The sequence below is a fragment of the Pecten maximus genome, chromosome 19, assembly GCF_902652985.1.
Source record: "Pecten maximus chromosome 19, xPecMax1.1, whole genome shotgun sequence".
Classification (NCBI taxonomy): Eukaryota; Metazoa; Mollusca; class Bivalvia; order Pectinida; family Pectinidae; genus Pecten; species Pecten maximus.
In genome coordinates this window covers 21,277,911-21,295,533 of record NC_047033.1, presented here as the reverse complement: position 1 = coordinate 21,295,533, position 17,623 = coordinate 21,277,911, and the positions used below count along the sequence as shown (strand labels likewise).

General features: G+C 34.7%; 2 protein-coding genes across 6 annotated transcripts in view; one reads left to right on the top strand and one right to left on the bottom strand.

Moving 5' to 3' along the window:
- The window catches only part of LOC117317269 (inversin-like), a 70,085-nt gene extending 58,206 nt beyond the window's left edge, over positions 1-11,879 (top strand). Inside the window, 4 exon segments of the mRNA XM_033872011.1 lie at positions 7,012-7,115; positions 8,124-8,210; positions 8,405-8,542; positions 9,401-11,879. Of these exon segments, the coding sequence (XP_033727902.1) occupies positions 7,012-7,115; positions 8,124-8,210; positions 8,405-8,542; positions 9,401-9,519 (448 nt within the window). The 3' untranslated portion in view covers positions 9,520-11,879.
- A 207-nt stretch (positions 11,880-12,086) lies between these two features.
- Positions 12,087-17,623, bottom strand: part of LOC117317266 (supervillin-like) — a 118,325-nt gene continuing 112,788 nt past the window's right edge. For all 5 annotated transcript variants that reach the window (XM_033872004.1, XM_033872006.1, XM_033872005.1 and 2 more), the window contains 5 exons: positions 17,223-17,362; positions 16,766-16,921; positions 15,990-16,148; positions 15,578-15,699; positions 12,087-15,027 (listed from right to left, as the gene is read on the bottom strand). In XM_033872004.1, coding sequence (XP_033727895.1) covers positions 14,785-15,027; positions 15,578-15,699; positions 15,990-16,148; positions 16,766-16,921; positions 17,223-17,362 — 820 coding nt within the window. In that variant the 3' untranslated portion in view covers positions 12,087-14,784. The remainder of the gene's footprint in view (positions 15,028-15,577; positions 15,700-15,989; positions 16,149-16,765; positions 16,922-17,222; positions 17,363-17,623) is intronic.

Sequence of the window (17,623 nt, the reverse complement as noted above, 5' to 3'; positions counted from 1 at the left end):
TTAAAACATTTCCACACAAGCCGAACTATATAATTACTGGTAACCAGAATTACAGCGTGGGTCGGAACATGTTGCCAGGATTTTCGAAATGAAATAATGTGATTCTTAGTTAGAGATTTCCAGGGTGGATTTTTTTATGTGGATCATTAATTGCCATGAAATAATATTCCATAATCATGTCAGTGTTTGTGTGTGAACAATTCTGGGGATGCAATGTTAAAGGTTTGTACGAGTTTGTTTTCTCAGCTGCTTCGTTAAAGTCATTGTCATGTGCTTTTTACTTCAATCTCAGATTACAACATGCTGTATTGTACTGTGGAATGATTTCTTATGCTAAATTTCTACAGCTGCTGTGAATACTAGAAATGTATTCTTTAGATGTGTGATGAATTATACAGGCTAAAAAACAATACATATTGATTATTTTTACATTTTTGTACAGACGTTTTGAAACAGATAATATAGGATTCAATAAAGATGTAGAAAAAGTCATAAAAACGGAAAAAATTCCATTTCCATATGGAGTTAAAAGATCTGTAGAAATGTATGGGGAAAAATGATTTTTAGGGAAGTTTTCAAGTAAATTTTGTAAAAAAGACATCTTAGATGTATAAATTTTTAAAATCCTATTAAAAGTTTATCCTCATTTATGACCTTTCTCCCTGAAGACCAAAAAAGGAAAGCCTCTTTGCAGACATCACTCCTGAATTAGACTCAGAGAAGCAGTTGGGGTTGAGGAAGGGGGGATTACAGGCAGCTCAGATTGTAGGATAGCTTATAGTTTAATTGGGCAAATAACAAAAACCCAAGGGTAAACGTTGAGTATCAAACGTTTATAAGGCTGTACTGTAATCTGTTTTCATTTGAAGTGAATAGTGCCTTGTAATGATATGTATTTCAATTAAAAAAGTCTAAATACCCCATGATTTATTATAATGTCAGTGCCATTTCATTGATCAATACTATTAATCCTGATATGAGATTAAATTTGTGGTTACCTTTAATGTATAGCAGCCAGTGTACAAGTTTTAGTATTATACAAACAGCTCAACATCTGGACGTAATTCATCACAGAATTATTGGCCCAGGAAATTTATAGCAAAAAATATTCATTAAATGATATTTCTGATTTAAAAAATTTTTTTTTAGCTCAAATCTGGCTTTTTCTAAAATCTTGCTCCTTGCACGATTTTTGTAATATATATATATTTTCAAAATATTTTAATGAAAACAATTCATGTGAAATTTCTGAGCTGACTAGGCTAGTGATTGTGTTCTGTTGGATATTGCCAGCTTTGATTCTGGTACACAGTAATTTATAGATTTTTTCATTGTCTGACAGTTTGTTCATATGGATTTTACACCTACAGTGGGGTATTCACTTGAAAGTATGGCGAAAGAGCTGCTTGAATTTGAGTTCAATAATGAGAAATAGAATATTACACTTTTTTTGTAATTATCGTTCCTCTTTAGACTTACTGGAAATGTTATTGAATTTGATATCATAAATGAGAAATAGAATATTGGATTTTTGTAATTATCTTTCCTCTGTAGAATTACTGGAAATGTAATTGAATTTGATATCATAAATGAGAAATAGAATATTGGATTTTTGTAATTATCTTTCCTCTGTAGAATTACTGGAAATGTTATTGAATTTGATATCATAAATGAGAAATAGAATATTGGACTTCTCTTTTGCCCTTTACAATATCTGAAAAGGTTGTGTGTTTGGGATGAAAATACTGAAATTTGTGGGGGAGAAATATTAGTGAAGACAGGAGGGTGGCAGGTTTATACTGAAAGTTCACAATTCTGCCACCTGGTGGAGACATGATCTCTTATAATGGGGGAATTTACTATTGGTTATTTATTGAAAATAATGATAGTGTGGTTTCAGATCACAAAAAAACTTTTACATTTTAACATTTAGAAAATATTAAGAACATTCTCATTTAGTGGAATTCAAAAACTAAGTGTATTCAGGGTTAAAGTTCATGCTGAGTTATCTCCCTTAGACATTAGAATGTGGCTGGCTCATGTGATATTCCATGTATACCAGTTGTCTTTATAGTGAAAACAGAAAATGCTTGGGTGAAGGACTACGAAGGTGTTTAAAAGATTGACCTTGACCTACATTCAAGGTCACAGGGGTAAAAAATGCTAAAATCTTTAAATGACTTTTCAATTACCAAAGAGATCCACAGACTGTTTGCAACATGCTGGAATGACGGGCTACTTTGTTTGTTCAAATAGATGACCTTTAACCTACTTTAAAGGTCATAGTGGTAAAATGTGTTGAAATCATTAAGGGATGCACTTCTTCTTTTAACTTTATTTTTTAATGTTTTTATTATCTTTCATACACTGTCATGGTCAGAGCGCACTCGTTCAAGATGGCCATCCAGTAGTCCTTAAACCCACTCAATTCCAGTTTTTACGATACAGGCCCATTGGGCATCTTGTTTTATTTGAAAAAAATATTTGAAAAAAAATAAAGAACAGTTATTGAAGAAAATATCACTGTCTTTGTTTGACATTTAAAATGAAATCAACATCATTCATCTCAGAAAATGCATGCCTTTGAAATAAATCTATCTAAAATAGGGTAAAAAAGAAAAATACTTTAAATAGATATAGATTTATATCTAAATTAGGTATTGAAAAAGGAGATATGCACGTTGAAAAACTATTATTTTTATGTTAGAAAAACACAGGAAAATTAAAATCTAATAAAAAAACAACAAAAAAAAAAAAAAAAAAAAAAACAGAAATTGAAATGAATTGAAAATTAAGCTGACTATGCTATTGTGATTACCCCCCTTTACCATGCTCTCTCATTACTTACTCCAGGCCTAACTGTTGAGGTTAAATTAATTTGATCTTTAATCCTTTATCCTGCATCCGAGATTAAAAACAGGTATTAATGCAAATCAATCACGATAGGGATTAGAATTGTAAAGTTTGTTGGACATTGATATTAAACCACCAAATTTAAATGCACAAGAACTTTCCTCTGGCCTCAGATTGAATGGAGTCTGTGTATTTTGAAGATTTAAGAGGTTTACGGATTTGATTTTTCTTTCTAGTGCAGGGTTATATACATGAGTATCATTACTAGCTTCTGTGTATATGACTTTCTCTAGTCACTTCAGTGTGGTGCGCAGATCGTGGTGGACATGACTACGTTTCTCTAATAGAGAATTGTGTTTGGATAGAGAGTATTATTGCCTTACAAATATAGTATGAAAAAATCAATATAGAATTGTTGTTGAAAGGTTTACGCTAGATTCCTGGTAGAATTTTATCATTCAGTGGGAATTTATTAGTTTGTGTCTCAAATTAATAATTGTTTGCAAGTTGATGGATTCAAAAGCAGTTAAATCATGAAGGTAAGATGAAGCTTATATTATTACAGAGCAATTGTTTGTGATGGAATTATTCAATCTGTACTTTCAGGAGAATTTATCTATACCTTTATTTGCTTTTAAATGCAAAGTATTTTTTGGAAAGGAGGCTTACCTGTGACTCTCGTTAGCTAACACTTGTATTTTGGGGAGTTCTTATTTACCCATGACTCTCGTTAGCTAACACCTGTATTTTGGGGATGTCCTATTTACCTGTGACTCTCGTTAGCTAACACCTGTATTTTGGGGATGTCATATTTACCTGTGACTTTTGTTAGCTAACACCTGTATTTCGTGATATATATTATTTTACCCTTTTTGGGAATGGGACCGGAGCCCTTGAAATTGGAAAATTAAGCGTTATATAGTTTAAGGAAAAATTGGGAAGTATCAACACAATTTTGTTGTTTTTTATAGAAGTAAACAGAACAATTCAAAACTGTTTTTCATGCATATTACATTACAATTCCAACTTTAAACATACTTTTTTTTTCACATTTTCCGATAGGGAATTTTGGATAAAAAATTGGGAAGAAAGATTTCATTTTGCATTGGGAATGATGGGGCCAAACTTTGCCCCGAAATCAGTGTAAATAACTCGGTAACCTGTATTTGGAGAGATCTACCTGTAACTTTGATTTGTACACCTGTATTTGGAGAGATCTACCTGTAACTTTGATTTAAACACCTGTATTTGGAGAGATCGATCTACCTGTAACTTTGATTTGTACACCTGTATTTGGAGAGATCTACCTGTAACTTTGATTTGTACACCTGTATATGGAGAGATCTACCTGTAACTTTGATTTGAACACCTGTATATGGAGAGATCTACCTGTAACTTTGATTTGTACACATGTATATGGAGAGATCTACCTGTAACTTTAATTTGTACACATGTATATGGAGAGATATACATGTAACTTTAATTCGTACACCTGTATATGGAGAGATCTACCTGTAACTTTGATTTGAACACCTGTATATGGAGAGATCTACCTGTAACTTTGATTTGTACACATGTATATGGAGAGATCTACCTGTAACTTTAATTTGTACACATGTATATGGAGAGATATACATGTAACTTTAATTCGTACACCTGTATATGGAGAGATCTACCTGTAACTTTGATTTGTACACCTGTATATGGAGAGATATACATGTAACTTTAATTTGTACACATGTATATGGAGAGATATACATGTAACTTTGATTTGTACACCTGTATTTGGAGAGATGTACCTGTTGAGACCTGCTGTCATTAGGAATAGATTAGAAGTAGTAACGAGAATTACCTGTAGGGAGTCACCAGATAAGACAGTCGGATCATCCCTAGTGATCTAGGATAATCTATTTCCTCTTGTTCACGGCAAATCTTCAAACACAAAAATGTATTTACCATATAGTAATGCAAAATAATGAGGTTCATCTGCTCAAATTTTGAAACCCATCTTATATAATATGTCAATCTTGAGGAATTTTTATTGTTTATTTTTTGTATTAATTTCAATTTCTTCAATTCATTTTCTAAACCTTACAACATAATAAAAAGTTCAAATGATTTTACTTCAGAGACAAATGATATACATGTAGTTAAACACACAATATGTTACATACTCACACATAATTACATGTCACACACACTCACACATGATTATATGTCACACACATAATAATGTTACATACTCGCACATGATTACATGTCACACACATTCACACATAATAATATGTTACATACTCACACATGATTACATGTCACACACACTCACACATAATAATATGTTACACACTCACACATGATTACATGTCACACACACTCACACATAATAATATGTTACACACTCACACATGATTACATGTCACACACACTCACACATAATAATATGCTACACACTCGCACATGATTACATGTCACACACACTCACACATAATAATATGTTACATACTCACACATGATTACATGTCACACACACTCACACAAAATAATATGTTACACACTCACACATGATTACATGTCACACACACTCACACATAATAATATGCTACACACTCGCACATGATTACATGTCACACACACTCACACATAATAATATGTTACATACTCACACATGATTACCTGTCACACATATTCACACATAATAATGTTACATACTCACACATGATTACATGTCACACATATTCACACATAATAATATGTTACATACTCACACATGATTACATGTCACACACACTCACACATAATAATATGTCACACACACTCACACATAATAATATGTTACACACTCTCACACATGATTACATGTCACACATATTCACACATAATAATGTTACATACTCACACATGATTACATGTCACACACACTCACACATGATTACATGTCACACACACTCACACATGATTACATGTCACACACACTCACACATGATTACATGTCACACACACTCACACATAATAATATGTTACATACTCACACATGATTACATGTCACACACACTCACACATGATTACATGTCACACACACTCACACATGATTACATGTCACACACACTCACACATAATAATATGTTACACACTCTCACACATGATTACATGTCACACATATTCACACATAATAATGTTACATACTCACACATGATTACATGTCACACACACTCACACATAATAATATGTTACACAATCACACATGATTACATGTCACACACACTCACACATGATTACATGTCACACACACTCACACATGATTACATGTCACACACACTCACACATGATTACATGTCACACACACTCACACATGATTACATGTCACACACACTCACACACGATTACCTGTCACACACACTCACACATGATTACATGTCACACACACTCACACATAATAATATGTCACACACACTCACACATGATTACATGTCACACACACTCACACATAATAATATGTCACACACACTCACACATGATTACATGTCACACACACTCACACATAATAATATGTCACACACACTCACACATGATTACATGTCACACACACTCACACATAATAATATGTCACACACACTCACACATGATTACATGTCACACACACTCACACATAATAATATGTTACATACTCACACATGATTACATGTCACACACACTCACACATGATTACATGTCACACACACTCACACATGATTACATGTCACACACACTCACACATAATAATATGTCACACACACTCACACATGATTACATGTCACACACACTCACACACGATTACCTGGTACATGTCACACACACTCACACATGATAATATGTTACACGCTTACACATGATTACATGTCACACATAATAATATGTTACATACTCACACATGATATGTTTACATCAATACTCAGTAAGACCTACGTAACAACTACCTAAATTAAATATCCTTTTTTTTCTGCATACCCATTTGTATTTCAGTATATGTTTTTCTCAAGAATAATATTCTTATAGAGCCATATATTCCTTTTATCACATTTCTAACATGTGTCAAGAAATATAAAACTAGTCCAATGTGTAACTGATCCATATTTATGTTTTTCTGAATTGATATTCATGAGGCTGGTTTTATTTTCACAGACGTAAGCTGCTGAAGCAGCTTCATCCAAACAAACGTCAGCTGCGTATGTGGGATCCTGAAGTGATCGCCATGAAGCAGGAGTCACTGGTCCGACAAGTCTACGGTAAGTACTGCCTAACTGGCCCTGTTGTTACTAGTTCACCTGGCCCAAAGGGCCCGGTGAGCTCATGCCAAATGGCGTAGCGTCTGGTGTCCGTCGTCCATCAACATTTCCTTTAAATCCCTACTAGTCCTGAACGCCTGAATGGATTTTGATGAAATTTGGCCTGGAGCATTAGAATGCAAAGGAGATCAAACGTTGTATAAAGGGAGGGTGTGGCACCCTAGGGCCAGAGGGTGGGGCCCAATAGGAGAAATTGAGGTAACATTTTTGGGAGAGGCAGGTCAAAAGTTAAAGAATATTTGAAGTATGATTTTGCTATAATTACTGAAATCCAGGTGAGTGATGCAGGCCCTCTGGGCCTCTTGTACTAGAGTGTTTAGATGTAAATTCCATATCTATCCTCAAACCAAGCACTCTGTAGTGTAAAGTTTTAATATTAAAGATTGGGAGAGCTTATTTTTCAACAGGATCAGGGTTTATTGCAGAAAAATATTGAAATTTATCTAAATAATGTTTCTGGAAGAAATTGTCTGTATGCTTCCTGAAGTAGCAGCTAAAGCCTAAATTTAGTGATAGGGAAATGTTTCTACTGGTAGGACATCTTTTTTATCCTAAATTAACCCCCTTCAATCTCCCAATGACTAAAGGAGGACCATTTCAGGGTCGGCATCATAACCCTTCATTTGTTTTCCTTTACTGATATATGTGCAAATATAACGCGGAGCTTAATCATGCGTGGAAGTTTATTTTTGATTAAAATGTCATGAGCTGGTATTTACTCTCTAGCATTACATAAAGCTGTATGTAACTCATTTACAGAAAGAAGTGATATACATTTGACCCTTTATCTCCTAGGAGACCACCAAGAGGACAAGATGGTCTCGTAATGGGGTAGTGTCTCTCTTGGGTGATTTAGAATCATAAACACAATTCCATGTCTCTCTTGAAACTGCTGCACAACTAATACAGAAAATTGATATTTCTAACACTATATATTTTGTTTTTCAGGAGAAAACATCCCAGCTCCATTTTGGCATCCCATTCCCAAACGTCCAATTCGGCCATATTACACAAGATGGGTCCCATCAGCTGCAGGTAACAATGAAATTTGTTTATCGTGGTGAATTAAGATCTGATTTTAGTCAGATTGAGAAAATTATGTATGAAATTTTCCAGATTGACCTCAAAACCTCATCCCCCACTGTAATCTGCTTTACCCAATACAGTGTTTTTCATCTCATACAATACAGTTATAATTGTGTCGTAAGTATCTTATTTTCTCTGGACAGCAACTTCCTACAATTTTGCTGTGGACAGATACCATCCTCTGATGGCTAAGAAGGGCTACCTACCAACCCCTTTCCTGGACATGATGGGGCATCCGAGGGACTTCAACTGGGGCCCTATGGAGGACGAGGAATTCAATGGTATGTAACATTTGGTTTGTTTTTGTTTAACGTCCTATTAACAGCCAGGGTCATTTAAGGACGTGCCAGGTTTTGGAGGTGGAGGAAAGCCGGAGTACCCGGAGTAAAAACCACCGGCCTACGGTCAGTACCTGGCAACTGTCCCACGTGGGTTTTGAACTCCCAACCCAGAGATGGAGGGCTAGTGATAAAGTGTTGGGACACCTTAACCACTCGGCCCCCGTATGTATCAGTGTTAGGACACCTTAACCACTCGGTCCCCGTATGAATCAGTGATAATCTAGCTCCATCTTTAGACCACTTGAAGTGATAATAAAATTAGAATTACACATATGTATAGGAATTAGATCTGTACGTTGCTTAAAAAGTTTTAACTTCTACGTTTTAACCAAACTTGATTTATAATATATTACATACCATAGTAGACACCTCATTCTAACATACAGATTCCATGGACGTCCAGCTCCAGAGAATCTTGAGATAAGGGATGCTGGTTTATGATTCATTTTTGCAGATAGTACCTGCATTGTTTCAACCAAATCTGATATAAAATTAGTATGGGATATAACACCTGAACACACCCTATATAGATTAGGTAAATTTTATTTTCTTGTGTAATTTTGGTGTAAAAACCTCAGATTTTGAGAAATTGATGTAAATCAAAATGTAAACTCTATCTATTTTACAAAGATCGTGAAACAATGTAGTACATGTAATCAGGCTTGTTGGCCTGGATGGACACGTGCAAGAAATTCCTGTGTTAATAAGTACAAAACAATAAATATATACATATACTTATCTACATGGTAATTTATCATTGACAGAGAACTGTATTTATTTACTTGTTTTATTGTGTAGAGAACTTACGATACATGCGGGTGCCAAGCACGGCTAGAGCAAGGCAATACTCCTACCATATGAGCCGATCCAACACCACCTCAGGAACAATTCCAACGCGTAATTCCACCAAGATGTAACAAGGAGAGTCTCAACTGCTGGTTGCTATGGTTACAAGTGTATCAATTGTCACGACATCTTTACTAGCCAAGGGTGCTCAATACGATATGCTCCTTTTCACCCTTGTAAGGTACTGGGTTGGAATCCTTGGTAAGCGAAGATGCTGTCACTATGGCAACTAAAAACTGTTGCTATAGAAACAAACAGATTTTACATGTAGCCATAACAACAACCAGTTTCTGATATGGAAACATTTCTGTGACCAAGAATACTGCTATTAGGAATTTTACTATCGCCAAGACATATCATATATGGCATTGATTTTTCTACTTAGCACTTTTTTCATGATGGCCGATGGTCAAATTGTTATTTTGGCAATTTTCAAACTGCTAACAGTTCTAAAAATTATTGTCTGAAATATTTTAGGGAGTTCATAGTAAAAATACCTATGGTATATATATATATATATACATATTTGCTTGAGATAGAATTCGTTAAATGTTCTATGTAAAAAGTGCTATGATAGCATATGTAAAATAGAAGGAATAGTATTGTGCCATGTGTTTGCCAGATATCTGAATATATTGATGCAAGATATTGCTAAACTGTTATATTATAAAGGAACAATACAAATTATCACCCTTTGTTTGCCCTTGTTGATTTTGGAGAGGGTTAATTCAAATCTGGGATTTCAAAAGTTTATCCTAAAATAAGTCCCCATCCCTAGTGTAAAAGTTTAGAACCATATTTATCCTTAAATAAGCTCTCTCCTCTGAAATAAAAGAGAAGCACCATTTTTATCTTCAAATAAACCTCCCCGTTGAAAAACTAAAGTACCATATTTATCCTTAAATGAACCCTCTCCCCTATTTTAAAAGTTTAGGATTAAATGTTGGGGAGGATTTGTAAACTGCCTTTACTTCCTGTTTTACATTTATGATCCTGCAAAAATGGAGAGGCTGGGACTTCTTTATGAAAAAAAATATCTTACTCTAGAACTACCAAAGTGTTTTGAATGACTTTCTGTTGTTTTGTTTATAGATCTTCTCATTAGGTGCCTTCAATACCAGATTTTGAGTAGATAAGTAGTTAGAACATAGGTCATGATGTTTTATTTCAAATCTAAAGATTATAACTACAATATTTATCTTGCAATCAACCCAGATGGCCAATGCCAAACCACACCAAAATCAAGTGGCAATTTGAAATTATCTTTGTTAGTACATGTTCATATAATTTTTGTGGAATACCGCTTTAAGGGTAGGTATGAGGTTATTACACCTTCCTGTGTACAGGTAGGGTTTTATGTTATAAACTTGTTATGTCTTTGTATATTCCAACATTGGCCTTCCCAATGATTATGGTAGGTTTATTTTGAAGACATGGGAATTATGTTGTTTTTTTTTTTGGTTATTTGAAACAAGTACCTAAATGGCAAGTTTGGGTCTTGCAACATTTAATAAAAAAAAAATATTGAAAAAACTTAAAAATAATTGATAATCAACAGTTCCTGTGGCACAAATGACAAGATATATTCATCTGTTATATACCTATTTTAAAATTTTAGAGGAAAAACAACAATAATTTTGAGAGGTGTCCAAATTTGCTAGTGCTTCAGATGTTAAATTGTGTAGTTTGAATTTTGAAGTGGATTTTGTTTAAGATTTACTTTAATTTTAACTATGGAGATTGAATCTGTTAATAAATCTTTGTAAGTAGAATCTGCCATTGTCCACGTTTTACAATTGAGGCTAATTTTCATTGCTTGTATAAATATGCTGTCATATATTCATTGTGTCATCAAGAAATACTGCATTTTGTGAAACTGCATCAATCTAGTTTAGCATTTTAGTTAAAATATTTTTTTTCTAATAGTTTCTGACTTTTTATTTTTACCAGTAAATAATTCAAACCTCCAGAATAGGAAATGAAATGGAAGCTTTGTGAATATGATTTTTTCTAAAGATTGATCATGGAAACTTTGTAAATATGATTTTTTCTAAGGATTGATCATAAGAACTAAAACATTTTAAAGATTATTTTCTACCCAAGAACATGTATGAAATATAAGTCATTCTCTGGTACGTGCACGATTCTTAAATCCGTCCATTTTGAACCATCTTGTTAGCTAACTGTGATAAATGTTTTATGACTCTTGCACCCCCCTGTCACAATGGAACAATCTTCAATGGGAGAGTCCAGTGTGAGTTGGATAGGTGAGCAGGTTAAACTGAAATGATCAGTTTGATCATTGAATGTATTCATTGCTAGATTGATGTTTCAATTTATAAAATTATTTTTGAAAAATTACAAAAAAAATATTGTCGATAAATTGCTGTTGTCTTACATGAAATGTTATTAAATAGAAATATTTATTGAATCTTTTGTTTGTGTTATTTTTCTGAAACTGTTGTTGTGAATCATGAATGACATTTAGTATACAATTTATAGTGCAGCCCAATCATTTGTACAGTTTTGAAGCCGCATCACCTAGGGATGCTTCAATCCAGTCACCCCAGTATGACATTTAAAGCTCGCCTTGGTCATTCCGATCAGGAATACCACAATATACCATAACAAACAAATCTTCAAATTTAGCAAGTTTTTTAATCATTTTATTATTTTTAGATGATCTTAAGCACTTTTTTAAAATTTTTATTTGCATGGATTTTTAATAGATTATATACAACAAATTATACATATCAACCTATCCATACACATATATAAGTCTGACCTACAACAGACCTCTATATATATTATCTTACACACACAAATATGTACATCACTATCTACAATGAAAGCCAGCACAATAAGCGCTAAATTCAACATATATGTTAATTAAAAAAAATATATCAAACTCGATAATTATAATATAAGCTTAGTATATATGTATAAGCATCACAGATTTGCAGTAACATGAGAAATTTGCCAAGTCAACTGGCAGCTTGTAAATATATAATTATATCTATACGTAATGTATTTTATATCAAATATCACTTGCCAACCCCTATATCACAATATAGAATATTCCAAAAACATTTGGAAAGGGAAGGTTCATTTCTGAAATAGGGGTGAACAGGAGATTTCTAGTTGGATCAAACTTGAGTCATGTTTTTATACAATAGAGAAACGTTTTTGCATTAAAATATTTTCTTGGAGAATGATGATTTTCAAAGTCATAGATAAATTGCACATGTTTAGATATATTTACAGGCAGACACGACATCTAAATCTGAAAATTTAAAATGAAACACAACCATAGCTTTCTGAAACACTACTTCATGAAGTACAATATAGTTTAGATTGTTCAAGATCTAGTACAGACCTTTTAAATAAATATGTCTGAATTTATACAAGAACCTCACAGTGTAGAAGTTTACTCCAAACCACATATACCTTCCCAATTTAAAATTTTAGATGGTGACTGGAGCAATATTTGTTGTTTTTTTTCTGTTGATAAAAATTTAAAAAAAAAAAATCTCGGTGAAGTTAAATTTTTGAAATTCCTCCTTTAATTTTGTCTACTATGTCAGTTGAGTTTATATATTATTATTGAGCATAAGTAATTTGTGAGGGAGAACTGTTAAACACATTATGCATTTAATAATAACAGTAGAGTAATCGTAAAGCTTCATGGAAAATAAGGAGATCAAAGGATCGAGATATACCATGATTACAAATCTACACACAATAACATCACAGACTTGTAACCTAACCGACACATTTTGATGGTGGACATGAGACATCACAAAAATATAATGCAGCACAAACAGCGACGATATTAGACAATGCGAGACTGATATGTCGGATGTTTTAATCAGATGGACTATAATGCTGATTTACAATAATGCCACAACACACTTGTACAGAAAAGCTGGCAAGATTATAAGTATCAATATAATGAAAAAAAGGTCTGGATTTAACACGGACATCAATAATGCTTTCACCTAATTCACATTTCTGACTTTAAACTGATATAATGACCATATTGCAGAAACAGAGGTGGTTTGTAAAATTGCCCTGAATCCAAATAAAAATCAATCTTTATATCCAAAAGCCATGTATCAAAAAATTTTGTTTCTTCTATGAATCTTACACAATCTCGAATCATTTGGTGAAATTCTTCATTTTTAATTAAATTATGTCCAAAAGCCATGTATCAAACAATTTTTGTTCTGCTATGAATTTTATGCAATCTCGGATCATATGGTGAAATTCTTCTTCTTTAAATAAATTTATGCAATCTCGGATCATATAGTGAAATTCTTCTTCTTTAATTATATTTATGCAATCTCGGATCATATAGTGAAATTCTTCTTCTTTTAAATTTATGAAAAGCAAAGTTATGTATCTCATGTGAAAATCTGGAGTAAACCTCCATTGTTAGAACTCTTAATAGTTGAATAAGATTCTGCATACAACCAATGAAAACTAAATGTGGGAGGCATGTTATAACAATGCTAATCTTCAAGGTTGCGCTGCCTTTAAAAAGAAAAAAATTAATCACATGCTACAAACAAAACAAGCTCCAACAATTTATCAGGGTACTAGTATTATCAAGTAACCGCCATTTTATGGATGCTTCAAACACTGGCTACTTAAATTTGGCCCTGCGGAAAGTAAGTAAATCAAAGCAGAGTAACGGGTATCTAATCTAGTCCTGCTAAGATCTTCGTATTCTCACTTGATAAAATATTTCAATTTTCAAGTTATGGTCAATTGATTTATTGGAACAAAACTTCCAGGTGTTAATTAAGTTTTTCGTTATTAAGGAATAATGGGTTACAGAATTTTCTGAATAATAATTTCTATGTTGACACTTCATACAATAAAATACAGAAAACATATGTGACAAACAAATTGCAAGAAAAAAAATTTAAATTTGTATAAAAAATAGTTGTAAGAAAGCTGTCAATGATTTCAAGAACGTAGGATTTTCAACAAAATTTGAGTATATTAAAAAAAAAACATGAAGCACCTTTATTTGTATAGACCTGAAACTAGGCCAAACATTGCTGAAGATTCAATCTCAATACATTGGATGTCACACATCTCAGTTAAATGTTAATGGTTATGTCCCTTTGTTAACAACACAAGTGTGAAGCTAGACACAGTTACTTCCCTTTGTAGAAAGACCAGAGCATGATCAATTTATTGTCATATCCATTCATAAATATCTCAGCAGTTACCTCCCTTTATAAATAATTGTGATGTAAGAGACTTAAGAACAGTTATCTCCCTTGGTGAGACATAAGTTGTTGTCAATTTAGAAAGAATGGATTTCTCTAGAAAAGATCAACATCCTTTTTCAGTTGATGTTGTTGCCACATTGGAAGTGCATAAAATGCATCTTTGGTCATTCCTAAGGTCTCTTCAAATTCATCGTCTATCAAGTATTTTTCCAGCTTCAACGGATCGACTCCCTCAGGCAGAGGGCGCTCTTGCAGTTCAGCGAATGTGTAACATGCCTTGGTCATTTTCTCAAGAATTTCGTGCAAAGAGACCATCTCACCATCAGTTTTACCATCCTGTAAAGAAGAAACAACTATGAAAGTATTTGTTCTTGATAGAAGAAACATACTTTATGGCAATCTTCCTAAAGTTTCAAATCATTTGAGAAATATGATTTATCTGACGCCGTCCAATATCCCTTATACCAGTTTAATCTTACTATGTAATATATACGGTTAAAGGCCTGGACTTAACCAGTTATAACTGTTCTTGACTTTTAATGTGGCACTGACATTGTGTCACGACCTTCACCTTGTGAATTTTCCCTGGACTAACACACAAAGTTGGTATCTTTGTACCTAAACCCCTTAGGGTACCTATACAGGTCTCCTGAAGCCAGATCTCCCTAACCTTGGTCTGGTGGCCCTAACCCCTATATCACCGTTAGTTGAGACAAACACCCTGAGCCAAGATATATATTTGTTCTCTCAACATTATTACAATGCCCTTGAATTGCATGAGACAGGTACCCTGGCACTGATACAGATGTGCCAGGCCTTAACCTTGCACTGGTCTGGTGACCTTGACCCCTGAACTTGGTCTGGTGACCTTGACCCCTGGACTTACCCTGAGATTGATCCCTTTGACACTGCTATCCACCTCCCAGTAGGGGAACAGATTAGTGAAACACGGAGGCTCTAGACCTGCGTGAACAGCGTAGGCAGGGGGAGTGTTGTCCATGTTCTTCTCTGTAACAAGTCACGATGTTGAGTTATATACATATTCAGTACTGAACATAACTTTCAAACTAAATGATTTTAAGTTAATTAACTAAAACTTGAGTTCACATGTTAAGCCAAACTTGTATACCAGTTTTCTGAAAAATGTTTTGTATCAAAGTTTTGTATCAAATGAGATGAATCACTATAACACCTGCCAAAGGAAATCAAATATTCTGAAAGATCCAAATAAAATTGCAGTAATATATGTAAGATGAAATCCCCCCCCCCCCAAAGCATGTTTTAGCCTATCAATTTACCTTGGCAGTAATGAAGAACTGTATCTATTGCACATTTGCGGTCAACATTGAACCTGGCCTGAGCGGACCCCGTGATGACATTGTCCACTTCTGCGTCTCCTTCGGGCCACCAGCCGTGCCACAGAAACACTGTGTGGTGGTTATCCACTAGAAACAGGCCTGTAACAAATACAAATAACGATAAACACAAGGGGAGGTAACTGGGACTTTGAAGATAGGTATCGTACCACACTCAGAGACCTTGTGTGAGGGGAGATTACTCACTAAGCAGGACAAAACTGTTGACATGGAAGTACATGTAACCCATTAGAATGGGAAACTGTTACTGGAGGGGAGATAACTCACCAGGCAGGAAAAACCCTTGAGGGAAGGGAGATAACTCACCAGGCTGGAAAATCCCTTGTGGGAGGGGAGATAACTCACCAGACAGGAAAATCCTTTGTGGGAGGGGAGATAACTCACCAGGCTGGAAAATCCCTTGTGGGAGGGAAGTTAACTCACCAAGCTGGAAAATCCTTTGTGGGAGGAAAGTTAACTCACCAGGCTGGAAAATCCCTTGTGGGAGGGGAGATAACTCACCAGGCTGGAAAAACCCTTGTGGGAGGGGAGATAACTCAACAGACTGGAAAAAACCCTTGTGGGAGGGGAGATAACTCACCAGACAGGAAAAAACCATTGTGGGAGGGGAGATAACTCATCAGACTGGAAAATCCCTTGTGGGAGGGGAGATAACTTACCAGGCTGAAAAAACCCTTGTGGGAGGGGAGATAACTTACCAGGCTGGGAGGCCTTGTAGAGGTCCGACTGTAGGAAGGGATACGTGGTGACTAGATCTGGGGTACGGGACGGGTTCTGGATTTCATGAACTTCAAACACTCCGGACACACTTGACATGTGGAAAAGTCTGATCGTGTAGTTGTAGAGTTGGCGATCTGTAACACAGTAGTCAAGTCATGACAATCAGAGCATGTTCAATGAATGTCAGAGCTATCCTCTACTACACAAACCATTGTGTTAAGGGTTGTAGAACATGTGACCATGTCCACTAAATTCAAATTGACTTGGCTGTGGGCTTATAACCAGAAAACACAGCAATTTTAAAAGTACAAACATTAGACATATTCCAGAAAAAAAAACTTTCTTAATCATGTACTTATAATACTGCTGTTTTAAATTTATAAGTAAAAAATCTCCAATCTGTAACAGCCTGGAGTTATCTGATAGCACTTGTACCTGACAGTAGTGAATGGTACACAAATCTGTCCTCGTTGGCTGACCCCATGACCTTGAGGAAATCATCACGTTCAGCACCCTCCTCCATTTCTATCACATAAATTTCAGCTTTTTCATGGAGACCAACTTCCAAAGGACACCTGCAATTACAAATTTATACAATAGCTGTTCCTCATTTATAAAGTGTAATGGGGCTGGATAGTTGGTCGACCAGATTAGTGGTGACTAGATAGTGGGGCGACCAGATTAGTGGTGATAGATAGTGGGGCGACCAGATTAGTGGTGATAGATAGTGGGGCGACCAGATTAGTGGTGACTAGATAGTGGGGCAACCAGATTAGTGGTGACTAGATAGTGGGTCAACCAGATTAGTGGTGATAGATAGTGGGTCGACCAGATTA